Raw genomic sequence first — 13,652 nt, forward strand, 5'->3', positions numbered from 1 at the left:
AATCTGTAAACTTTTGAGTAAAATAATGCTTATTATTATTTGCCACTGAAGTTTTGTTAAGTTCAAAATGAAATAGAATACAATAGATAACTGAAATGGATTGAAGCTAACTAACCATGGGGTTTGAGCAGGTGTCACATGGTCCAATATGCTTTCTAAAAGCTGTGCTAATAAATGGAAAATAGATCTGGAGTCAACAACAGAGGTAAAAATTTTAAGAAAGAAACTATCAAGTTGGAATTAATGCCAAGAAGACAGGAAAAGACATGTGAAATGTCATACTGGGTGTTAGAACTGCTGGAACTTAGGCATTAATTAGATGCACTCTATGAATAAGAAGGATATTTTCTGGATAAATTCTAGATTTATTGCAAGAGTAATTACAAATGCAATCAACCTACATTTAAAATAGTTGAAGATAAAAATCTTAGAAGAAACCATAGGAAGGAAAATCCCATACATCTCTCGTAGCAATATGTTTACTGATACATCTCCTAGGGCCGTGGTCGGCAAACTGTGGCTCAAGAGCCACATGTGGCTCTTTGGCCCCTTGAGTGTGGCTCCTCCATAAAATACCACGGCCTGGGCGAGTCTATTTTGAAGAGGTGTTAGAAAAAGTTTAAGTTTAAAAAATTTGGCTCTCAAAAGAAATTTCAATCGTTGTACTGTTAATATTTGGCTCTGTTGACTAATGAGTTTGCTGACCACTGTCCTAGGGCAAGGGAAACTAAGGAGAAAATAAACAAATGGGACTCTATCAAAAAAAAAAAAAAAAAAAGCTTCTTCAAAGCAAAAGAAGCTATCAACAAAATGAAAAAGGAGTCCACTGCATGGGAGAACATATTTGCCAATGATATATCTGATATGGGGTTTATTTCAAAAATATATAAGGAACTCATACAACTTAAGAAAAGGAAGACAAACAACCCAATTAAAAAATGGGTAAAGGACCTAAATAGACACTTCTCCAAAGTGGACATACAGCAGGCCAAGAGACATATGGAAAAATGCTCAAAGTCACTAATAATCTGAGAGAGATAAATTAAAACAGCAATGAGGTATCCAACTAACAATTGTCAGAATGGCTATCATCAACAAACCAACAAATGACAAGTGCTGGCGAGAATGTGGAGAAAAGGGAACCCTAATATACTGCTTGTGGGAATGCAGATTGGTGCAACCACTGTGGAAGAGTATGGAGTTTCCTCAAAAAGTTAAAAATGGAACTCCCATTTGACCCAGTGATCTCACTTCTGGGAATATATCCTAAGAAATGCAAAACACCAATCAGAAAGAATATATGCACTCCTATGTTCATAGCAGCGCAATTTATAATACCTAAGATCTAGAAATAGCCCAAGTGCCCATCAGTAGACGAGTGGATAATAAAGCTGTGGTACATTTCACAATGGAATACTATGCAGCTGTAAAAAAGAAAGCTCTCTTACCCTTTAAGGCAGCATGGAGTGACCTGGAGAATATTATGCTAAGTGAAATAAGCCAGTCACAGAAAGATAAGTATCACATGATCTCACTCATATGTGGAATCTAATGAACAAAATAAAGTGATGAACAAAATAGATCGAGAGACTTAGAAGCATAGAACAGACTGATGAATCTCAGAAGGAAGTGGGGCGGGAGGGGAGAGATTAACCAGAGAACTTATATGCATATACTAGAGGCCCAGTGCGTGAAATTCGTTCACGGGTAGGATCCCTAGGCCTGACTGGTGATCAGGGCCGATCTGCAGGGCGATGGGGGTGGGGGGGAGCCCCCGCTGGCACCTGCTTTGGTCGGCATGGCACTGCCTACTCACTGGCCCCGCTACCCACTGCTGCAGGTCACCTCCCTCTGCGGGGCGACCGGCGGGGCAATTGGGGGGCCCCCACTTGCACCTGCCTTGGCTGGCCTGGGGCCTGCGGGCTGGAGGCAGCTCCTGGGTTGAGCATCTACCCCCTGGTGGTCAGTGCGCGTCATAGTGACCAGTTGTTCCGATGTTCGGTCAATTGGCATATTAGGTTTTATTATATAGGATATCATAGCCCATGGTCACAGACAATAGTGTGGTAAAGGCCTGGGAGGGGCAGGTGTGGAGTGGAGAGGGTTAGTGGGGGGGGGGGGGGGGGAGGGGGACATCTGTAATACTTTCAACAATAAAGATAAATTTAAAATAATAAAATAGTTGAAGAGAAGAAAGTTAGGTATTTTTTTAGGTGTCTTTATTTTTGTTGAGGATAGAAATCATTTCAGAAAATGGTACTTTAATATTAAAAAACAAAGGCCATTTTTACATACTTTTACAGAAATAATAAATAGAAATCAGAATTTTAAAATACCTTTGGAAATATAAGAATGATTAATTAAATTATTAACCCAGGGAACACATGAGTACGCAAGAATCCAGTGTCCTGGGATTAAAGACACAGCATCAGATCTTTTTTGAAATGGCCTTCCTAGATGAAAATCAGTGGGTTTTAAATTAGGTCTTTTTCTCCCACTTTTCACTTGCAGCTCTTAACAGTTTTGTTACAGTTTATTTTTAACCTTGTAATCTGAAACATCTTGGACATAGGGTACAATAAAACGTTCTATAAAGATTTGGGCCCAGCAAGGCTGGCTCAGTGGCTGAGTGTTGATCCATGATCCAAGTGGTCACCAGATAAGATTCCTGGTCAGGGCACATGCCTGGGTTGTGGGCTCAATCCTCAGTAGGGGACATGCAGAAGGTAGCAGATGGATGTTTCTCTTTCATCAATGCTTCTATCTCTCTATCCCTCTCTTTTTCCCTCTCTCTAAAATAAATAAAAACATTAAAAAAAAAAAAGATTTGGGGGAAAAAACCTGAATTTTTACTTTATACCAGTGTATAATTATGTACTTACTTAATTCAAAGCCATAAATCAAGCCATCTTATTCACTACTGAAATGCTTGATGGATACATGTATCAAGAGGCACAAATACATACATACAATTTTAGGTAAAAATAAAATGTTTCATTCATAAAACTGATATGTTGTTAAATAGTAAGGGGCCAAAATAGTGAGATAGTGAAGACATCCAAAGCACAATTTTCCAGAAGAACTCAAAATAAGATGAATGCTTGAAATAAGAGTAGAGGTGACAGGAACATAAAAGAACAAGATAGTTACATAGTTACATTCCCAGGAAAGTAGTAAAAACTAAATGATCTATATATATAAAAGCCTAAGTGACCAAACGACTGGTCACTATGACCACCAGGGGGTAGATGTCCAACATAGGAGCTGCCCCCTGGTGGTCAGTGCACTCCCACTGCCAACCTCCAGTGGCTGGCCAACCTCCCATGGTCCCCCCCCCCCCCCCCTGGCTGGCCAACCTCTTGCAGTCTCTCCCCCCAGCCGGCCAACTCTGATCGGGGCCAGCCGGGCATTGTCCCGCGGTCCCTCCCCTCAGGCTGGGCGAGACGGCCCTGACTGCCGGCCAAGCTAAGGGACCCCACCCATGCATGAACTCATGCACCGTGCCTCTAGTATCAGATAACCACTGCTATTTAATTTTGTAAATAGATTTGTTCATGTACAAGTAATTGACGAACCATGTATAAAAGCTGTAATGTGAAAGTACTTAAGCCAAACTTGTTCACCACAAATTCTTCTGCTATCACTGCTGATAGATATTAGAATAGAAATTATCCAGAAAAAAAGAAGTGTACACCCACACCCCTACTGCAATACCGATGGATGAAAAGTGTGAGAACTTGCCTCTTTCTCAGTGTCTCTAGAGATACATGTCCACTGGTTCTCCTTCACACTGTACGCCCAGAAGTCAGCAAGATCTTGTGTTCCATCCCAGCCACCAAACAAATAAACGGTCTCTATGAAAATTAGAAAAATATGTGTAAAAAGATAAACTTAAGGACAAAATGTAAGTCTAGGCATCCAGACCTAGCCAGTTGTCTCTAAAACCATTTCAAAAGGTACATCTAAATAAACTTAAAAATTTTAAACTGGTAGCATTCCAAAAATATTTCTAGACTAGTATTTCCTAAACATGAGTGGAAAGGCTGCTGCAGAACCACTATTTTGAGAGATTTATAAAAATACATTGAGGAGGAATTCCCGAAGATTCTGCTTCCATAGGTATTTAGTAGGTAAAAAAGAGTCTGTATTTTTAAAGTATCCAGGGTGAATCTGATATTCAGCCTATAGTATAGGAGTTTCTGTGTTAGGCCACGAAAAATTTACATTTACCATCTTCTTAATAATGCAGCTTCAGACTGCAAAGAGAAAAAAAGAGAAAGAAAAAAAAATACCAAAGAAATATATAATGTAAAATATAATATAAAGACATCTAGCTATTTCTGGAAAAAAATCACATTATAACTGTTTTCTCTCTAATGCAACACCAAAAACAATAATTAGCTGCAAGTTAGAGTTAGATATCTTAAGAATAAAGTAATGCATATGGCCTCGGTATTCCCATGGGAAATTTTTCCATATATACTGTGGTAGCTTTAACTCCTTATAAGTCAACCTTTCAGTCATTTGTAGGTATCTTGAGAATTTGGTATCTTCTAATTCTGAAATATCTATTATATCCATAGATTTTATCCGTGAGAAAACTGATTTTTTGCTCAGTAAAAAGTGAAAATAAAGATTTACATAACAATGTGTATCATCCCATTCTTCTTTGTATAATAAAAGTGCCTTTTCTTCAAATACTTCCCCCCTTTGTAAATAAATGTCTTATGTCTACCAGTTATACAATCCCAACAATTATTTTTTTATAAATTTAATTAGACATCACAGGAAAACTATAAAGCCATCTACTCTAACTAACATGCCCTAGTCCTATATATGAAGAGACTGTCATCTAAGTTATGCCCCACCATAAAGGTTTATAATAATTCAAAGTACACTTGGAAATACTGTAATACCCTTTAAGAAGTGTCTTGCCATTCACAGAGTTGGGCTGTCTTCTAAGAGGTTTTTGCAATTTTGTCATATAATTTCAAACTCTAAGTGAACTTTCTAAGTGAAACATCCCATTCTATGCCCCAAGAAACTTGGGAAATCAAAACAATACTTCTGGATAAGAATAGACCACTGGAACAGGACTGAATTCTAGTGCTAACTCAGTGACAGGTCACTTAACCTCACTGGTTGTTAGTTTTCTTATTTACAAAACTCCCAGTTTTGTGAAATTCTTCAGATACAAGTTCATGAAAACATTCTGAAGACTGTCAAGTATGAACAGCATTTTTAGCTTTAAAACGCACAGAAATATAAAATACTTGTGTCTAATTCCATGTCTAACTCAGTACCTAGAACACTTTGGCTCTGTACAAATGTGAACTACTGTATCAGAACTACAAAACAATCCATTCTCATTAGTTAAGTAACATTCTGTTTTCAAAATGGCACACAGTACTGCCCAGATACATAGAATTTTACAGGAAAAAAATTAAAGAATTTTCATCTGGCTTAAATATTATTTGCCAAGGCCTCACTGTAAAGGCAGTTAACCCTGTTAAACTTGGAAGCCTAGAGAGGGCGGGGGGATATAACTAAAATAGCAATAGCAATTGACCTTTTGTTTTATAGTGTTTCTGGGCACCCTCTGGATAAGGTTATCCTGGTTCATTAACTTTAATAACCCTTCCTCTTGGACTCTGGGTTCTCAATGTTCTTTCTGAAAGCAGGTCTCTTTGTACGCATAAATTCTCACAGCAAAGAAAACCCACATTTCCACAACAGCCTCATTGATAGCTGAGCAAAATAAAATCTGGCACAGAGCAAGCATCCCAATGGAATTAATCCAAGATGTCATTCTTGTCCATGAATACTTTGTGGTCCCAGTTGAAGTTTAATAGTAAAATTGAATAAATCAGAGAGAAACAGGACCTTCTGACATACCTGAATGAAATGCATAACAATATTTTAATTAAATCATCTAATTATTTAATTCAAATCATTCAGAGATGAGATATTATCTAGAAACAAATGGCAGCAAAAGTATTACTTAATGGATAAATAATGTAAGGAACTTTTAAAGAGTATAGAAATAATTGGAGAGAACTGTAGTGAGAAATTAAGAAAGTAGAAAAAAACATTACTTGCAACAGGATAGTAGTTTGGTTTACTGAATGTCCATTCTCAAGCTTAAAGATTATATAACAATTCATGTACATCCCTGGGACAGTATAATCCTCCTCAAACAGCAGCCCTCTCTTTTTATTTTTTCTTAAAGGAGAACAGGCTATAGAAGTTATCCATTTCTCCCAGCACTCAGAGGCATGTATGGTCAATATTTTTTGAATACTAATCTGAATTGGCAAGGCACATTAGAGAATAATTAAAAAAAAAAAAAGAAAAGGGAAGGAACTAAGATGGCGGTTTAGGTAAACACCTATACTTACCGCCTCCCACAACCACATCAAAATTATAACTAAAATACAGAACAACCATCATTCAGAACCACCTGAAATCTAGCTGAATTGAAGTCCTACAACTAGAGAAGCAAAGAAGAAAGAAAGCACATTGAGACTGGTAGGAGGAGCGGAGGCATGGACTGAGCTGGTCCAACACTCACATACTGCGTTTTTTTAATCGGGAGGGTATCTCCAAGGAAGCGGGGGTCCCAGCCGCACACCAGGCCCCCAGCCCAGGGTTCCAGAGCTGGGAAGAGAAGTCCCTATAACTTCAGGCTGTAAAAACCAGCAGGGATTGTGGCTGAGTGACATGGAGGCTGCTGGAGACCCAGGTTTTCCTCTTAAAGGGCCCATGCAAGAACTTACATGGTCTCGCTTCCTCTGAGCTCCAGTACAGGGCAGCAGCTTTGGGGGAATCCAGGGACATATGGGGAGGAATTGGCATAGGAACAGGAACTTGGGTGCAGCTTTCTCCCACGGGGGTGCTCCTAGGGTCATGTTCCTGTGGGACCTCCCCCCATTGCAGAACTGACTGGCAGTCATATCTGAGTTTCCATCAGCTTGGACCACACTGTTCTCTCCACTCTGGTGATTCCCTGAGACCCCACCCAATCTAATTTGTAGCCCCATCCAAGTTATTTGCAATTGCTTTTCCATATATGGTCTGTCCTGGCTCAGGCTTAAGATATTGTTAAAAACTCTTAATCAAGGCATCACCATGCCCCAAACCAATTAATAAAAAGTCCAAGACCCAGCACTAACACCAGAATGCCTTGCTTCATAGCTGGGCCTCACCCAGGCACTTTTAAGCCCATACAAGTCATAGACATCTGCAGATCTCACTGTAGCTCCTGCCAGTGGCCCTAGGCAGTGTCTGACTTTGCACCTCCTGGGAGGTCTCAGAGCCAGTGCACCCGATGGACAGCTTCAGACCATACCATATTACAACTCTATGCATCCACAAGCAACACACTCCAGGGGCAGACTCAGTGAGCACCAAAGCCCCAATGAAGCAAGTCCTGCTCCATAGGCGTGTCTCCTGCAAAGCAGCTCTTTCACTGTAGACACAGCTGGTCCTCATAGCCAATTCCTCCCAGTGATGCCAATGGCAATCAAGGCTCAACTACAACAAGACTGTACACACAGCCCACACAGGGGCACACCTAGAGTGCCCAGATCAGGTTACTGGGGAGACTGAGCCACTGGGTCCTACAGGACCCCTAATACAAAGGCCACTCTACCAATTCCAGGAGACATAAAAGCTCTACATAATACACAGAAATAAGCACAGGGAAACAGCCAAAATGCAAAGACAAAGAAACATGTTACAAATGAAAGAAATGAAAGCAAGCAAAATACTGGATATAGAGTTCAAAACAATTGTTATACGGTTACTCAAGGATCTTAATGAGAGCTTCAAGGATCTTAATGAGAGCTTCAAGGGACTTAATGAGAGCATCAAGGGACTTAGTGAGACTTTCGAGGATATTAGTGAGAATGTTGAAAACATGAAAAAGGACTAGTCAGAAATTAAGCATACATTCACTGAAATAAATAATAATTTACAAGGAATCAACAGTAGAAAAGAGGATTCCAAGAATTAAATCAACGATTTGGAATATGAGGAAGAACAAAATGAAATTAAAAAATAACTCAAAAATAACCCAATCAGAAGAACAAAATGAAATAAAAAATAACTCAAAAATATGAAGATAGTAAGGAGCCTCTGGGACAACTTCAAGCATACCAACATTCACATTATGGGGATGCCAGAAGGAGAAGAGAGAAAACAAGATACTGAAAAGCTATTTAAAGAAATAATGACAGAAAACTTCCCCTACCTGGTGAAAGAAATAGACCAGGAAGCCCAGAGAGTACCAAACAAGAGGAACCCAAAGAGGCCCACGCATCATAATTAAAATGCCAAGGGTTAAAGACAAAGAGAGAACCTTAAAAGCAGCAAGAGAAAAGCAGTTAGTTACCTACAAGGGAGCGCCCATATGACTGTCAGCTGATTTCTCAACAGAAACGTTGCAGGCCAGAAGGGAGTGGCAAGAAATATTCAAAATAATGAAAAGCAAGGACCTACAACCAAGATTACTCTACCCAGCAGAGGTATCATTTAGAATTGAAGAATACAGGGAATAGGCAGTAGAATAGAGGATTCCAAGAATGAAATCAATGATAAAGTGCTTCCCAAACAAGAAAAAATAAAGAAGTTTATCACCACCAAATCAGTATTATATGAGATGTTAAAGGGTCTTCTTTAAGAAGAAAAAAATAAATAAAATGTATTAATAAAATAGTAATAAATGCATATCTATCAACAGTTGAATCTAATAAACAAGCACTATAATAGACAAAACAAACTAATGAATAAAATAGAATCAGAGGCATGAAAACATGGAACAGACTAATGAATATCAGAGGGAAGGAGGCAGGAGTGGGGGAGAGAGGCGAGAAGAGATTAACCAAAGATCTTATATGCATATAAGCATTACCTATGGATGCAGACAATAGGGTGATGAAGGCCTGAGATGGGGTGGGAACCAGGTAGAGGGGAGCAATGGGGGAAAAAAGAGGAACATCTGTAATACTATCAACAATAAAGATTTTTTTTAAAAAAGAGTCCCTATCCTCAAGGAGCTTACACTCAAATCAACAATATTAAACAAGTATATAGCCCTGCCTGGTGTGGTTCAATTGACTGAGCGTCATCCAATGCACTGAAAGGTTGCCAGTTCAATTCCTGGTCAGGGTGCATACCCAGGTTGCTCGTTCAATCCTCAGTTGGGGCAAGTACGGGAGGCAACCAATCAATGTTTCCCTCTCATATCAATGTTTATCTTGTTCCCTCTCCCTCTCCCTTTCTCTCACTCTAAAAAAATCAATAAAAACATATTTTAAAACAAGTACATAAATCAGCATGATTGCAGGGTAGATAAGTGTCATCAGAAAGGTTTCATGGTAACAGTGGTATTTGCATCACAAGGTGGCTTTGTTGACAGAATGAGGGACAAAAATGAGGACATTTCAGCAGAGTAAAAAATAAAGGTACAAAGACAGAAAAACACAAAAAGTGTTTTACAAGACAGGTCTTAAGTCAGACAGGTCTCGAACAGAATTGTAGCTCTACCACCACAGCCATGTGATCCCCACCAAGTTCCTTAACCACTGGTTTCCTCATCTCTAAAATGGCACCCAGTCCCTATCTCATAAAGCAACTGTGAGACTTAATTAATGCATGCAAAGTGGTAAAAACTGTGTAATGAATAAATGCACTGTTCGATTTAAAAGAAGAACACAGAAGGTAATGAGGGTAAAAAGACAGGCAGTGGCCAGAACATGGAATGGAAAGGTTTAAATGAAAATATAGAAACTAAGAACTTGACGCCACAGACTTTGGAGTAGATACAGAAGATTTTAGGCAGACTTAGCATGGTCAGATCGAAATTTGCAGCATATGGGACTGACTGAAAATAAGGAGCCAATAAAAGAAAGGAATTGGAATTAAATTGACCAATAATAGCGTATGTTCAAAATTTTAAACCAATTTCATTCTAAGAGACTATAAATGAATCAATCATTAACCAATCAATAAATCTCTCATTACTTAGGCCATAAAACTAAAATTCAACCATATTCTTTGGTACAGGTCTTTTTGGTAGCAGTACTGAATAAACCCTACAGCTACTTAGTGCGAGTAGTACCAATCTATGTATCTTATGTACACTAAAAATAAGGTAGATATGCTAACACATCAGTGTCTTCCCAACATTTTTCACAAAGAAGCAGGCTTTTTATTTTAAGAGCCTGAATGCAACTATCTATCCTATTCTGATTTTTAAAGGTAAAACTGACTGTGCTGATTGCATTATCCTCCACAAGATGGCACACTATTTTTGTAATTAAATTCATTTTTCCAGTTTGAAACAGTATAGAATACAAATGCCATCGCACTAACACAGCATGAGCCCAATCTTAGATAAAATTCTTGTGTAAAACAGAAGAAGTAGGAGAAGTGTTAACAGGCTAGTGAAGGAGGTTATCTTAATTCTTAGTTTAATATAGACACTGAGAGGGGGAAAAATGAAGTGGAAAATGCAATTTTAAGAAATACAAATTTATATTCAAGATAAAAATGAAACACTGTCAGAATATTTAGTTTAAAAGTTTAATCCTTCTAAAAATGCAATTAGGAAGACCTTAAATGGACATGAGAAAATTTGAAGAGAGCAATAAAAAAGAAGGGGAAAGATGTTTTATAAGCTTCAGCCATTTCCTTGAACTCACAGGATCCAGCAGATTATCAACTGGATTCATCCACCACTCTTTTTAAAACAGAAAGTTATGATTTAAAAACTATCTAGATGACACTGATCTTTTTAGTGAATTCAACAGTTATTTTCCCAGCTAAAAGGTTGTATTTTCTGCCTATGACAATATACATTGTATTCTTAATCAAGGCTATATTTCAGAACTCCTTTGTGATAACAGTATACACTGAGTGGTCAGATTATTATGATCTCTGAACGCATAATAATCTGGCCACTCAGTGTATTTGTATCTCAAATGGGTACCAAAAGTATTCTAGACTTTTGTTGGAGATCAACCACCTATTTGCCCTGAGTTTTCTATCAGCCAGTGCAAAGGGGAATACTGATCAGGTACACGATTGATTTCTAGTATCAAATAAATGAGGTACTCAAGAGAAGTACACCGAGTGACCAGATTATTATACGTTCAGAGATCATAATAATCTGGCCACTCAATGTACATATAGCTACAGATCTATGGCCATATGAATATATTTGTAATTCACAACAAAAACCCATGTTCACCTACTTCCTTCAAAGGTTTCTTTAAGGAACATTAGGAAAATCAATTATGTGGCACTGTGTGTAAAAAAAAAAAAAGGAACTTGCATAGAATTAATATAGAATAGTCAAAGGTATAGCTTTCCATAGAAAGGCTCTTCCAAGTGACAAGCATCACCCCCTCAAACTTCTTCTGTAGATATCAAATACTGGGGTTTTGCCTGGGTCTTACTATCTACTCCGATTTAGAGAGGGAAAAAAGGCAGGCATTATAGGTTCTCAAAATTAGGGTAAGTTATATAACAAAGAACTTCCTGGTCGAATGAACAGTTAAATTTTCATCTGAACAGACTTGAACCCTGAAACAAAATAGACATGCCTTTTCTCTCTTTTTATTCACCTAATTTCCTCAGAATGGAAACCCAATTCAGAGTGGAAGCATCTAATAAGTAGAGAGGTACCAGGTACAGAGATTATAATAAATGAAACTGACATATACATCTAGTAGTACAAAATACTAGATTCCTTCTCTACCATGGTATAAATGATAGAATTCACTTAGGAAGGAAGGAAGGTTTGAAAATTAAATAGTAACATTTATGTCATCATGTACTTGTTTATTTTTTAATTTTTTTTCTTCATCATCATGTACCTTTAAAAATGGTAACTCTATTCTTAGAGCTGCAGCAAAATGGAAAAAAAACTATAGACTAACAAAGAAATAAAATTTAGGTATTATTAAGTATTTAATATTTAAGAAAACAACATATATGAAACACTACGAAGCCACTTTAAAAAGATGTAGTGAACTTACGAAGTTTTACTCTAGTGAAGGTGTTCTTAATTTTTTGAGTCAAAAGTCCCTTTGATGATCAGAATTCATGGATTCTCTCCCCAGAAAAATGTATATACAAACAAAATTTTGTATATTACTTCAACAGATTAAGAGCCTTCATTCTGGAAATCTTCGGAACGCATACTTAAAATAACAACTGGGCTTCTCTACACTCTATTTTACTCCTTAGGTACTAACTTCATAAAGATGAAACTTCTAGGTTCTTCAAACTCTACTTGGGAAAATCATTCTTCATTACTAACCCTACCTACACATTATCAACAAAATTACTAAATGGGGTTTAATATTTTTTTCTAAAAATCTTAAAAGTATATGCCTTCCCTTACTTTCTAAAATTAGGACAACATATATAATAGAGGCCCAGTGCACGAAATTCGTGCACTGGACGGGGGGGAAGTCCCCCAGCCTGGCCTGTGCCCTCTCACAGTGCAGGAGCCCCGCGATCTATTGCCCCAAAGAAGTAGGCCCCGCCCACCCATCCAGGGCTCCTCGATGGATTGCCCCAAAGAGGTAGGCCAGAGCCGCGGGACCCCCCTCCGTGCCGCGTGGAGCCACGACACCCGCCTCCATGCCGTGCATGCAGTGTCAAGCCCCCGCCCACCCGCATGTGCCCGCTGCACATGCAGCCTCCTGGTGATTGCTCATTATGGCGTGAGAGTGTCACGATCACATAGGCTTTTATTAATAGGACTAGAGGCCTGGTGCACGAAATTCATGCACGGAGGGGGGTTGTCCCTCAGCCCAGCCTGTACCCTCTCCAATCTCGGACCCCTCAAAGGATGTCCGACTGCCCGTTTAGGCCCGATCCCAGTCGGATCGGGCCTAAACGGGCAGTCGGACATCCCTCTCATAATCCAGGACTGCTGACTCCCAACTGCTTGCCTGCCTGCCTTCCTGATTGCCCCTAACTGCTTCTGCCTGCCAGCCTGATCACCCCCTAATCACTCCATGCCAGCCTGTTTGCCCCCAACTTCCCTCCTCTGCTGGCCTGGTCACCCCTAACTGCCCTCTCCTGCAGGGTTGATCACCTCCAACTGCCCTTCCTTGCAGGCCTGATCCCTCTCAACTGCCCTCCCTTGCAAGCCTGGTCCCTCTCAACTGCCCTCCCTTGCAGGCAGGGTGCCTCCCAACTGCCCTCTCCTGCTGGCCATCTTGTGGTGGCCATCTTGTGTCCACATGGGGGCAGGATCTTTGACCACATGAGGGCAGCTATATTGTGTGTTGCAGTGATGATCAATCTGCATAGTACTCTTTTATTAGATAGGATAGAGGCCTGGTACAGGGGTGGGGGCCAGCTGGTTTGCCCTGAAGGGTGTCCCTGATCAGGGTGGGGTTCCCTTGGGGCGTGGGGCGGCCTGAGCGAGGGGCCTGTGGTGGTTTGCAGGTGGGCCACGCCCCCTGGGACGCAAGCGGAGACCCTGGTATCTGGAATTTATTTTCCTTCTACAACTGAAACTTTGTAGCCTGGAGCAGAGCCAAGCCTGGGGCTCCCTCCAAGACCCAAATCCATTTGTGTTGGGGTTATAATTGAAACTTTGTTGCCTTAAGCGGGTGGGCCCGGCCAGGGTG

The 13,652-nt window shown here is 39.7% G+C and overlaps 1 protein-coding gene and 1 pseudogene across 3 annotated transcripts in view; one reads left to right on the forward strand and one right to left on the reverse strand.

Moving 5' to 3' along the window:
- MKLN1 (muskelin 1) overlaps positions 1 to 13,652 on the reverse strand; it is a 201,298-nt gene that overhangs the window by 69,783 nt on the left and 117,863 nt on the right. For all 3 annotated transcript variants that reach the window (XM_054726677.1, XM_054726679.1, XM_054726678.1), the window contains exon 9: positions 3,742 to 3,854. In XM_054726677.1, coding sequence (XP_054582652.1) covers positions 3,742 to 3,854 — 113 coding nt within the window. The remainder of the gene's footprint in view (positions 1 to 3,741; positions 3,855 to 13,652) is intronic.
- Positions 1 to 13,652, forward strand: part of LOC129151523 (putative 40S ribosomal protein S26-like 1) — an 81,934-nt pseudogene that overhangs the window by 34,369 nt on the left and 33,913 nt on the right.

This window comes from Eptesicus fuscus, chromosome 14, assembly GCF_027574615.1.
Source record: "Eptesicus fuscus isolate TK198812 chromosome 14, DD_ASM_mEF_20220401, whole genome shotgun sequence".
Lineage (NCBI taxonomy): Eukaryota > Metazoa > Chordata > Mammalia > Chiroptera > Vespertilionidae > Eptesicus > Eptesicus fuscus.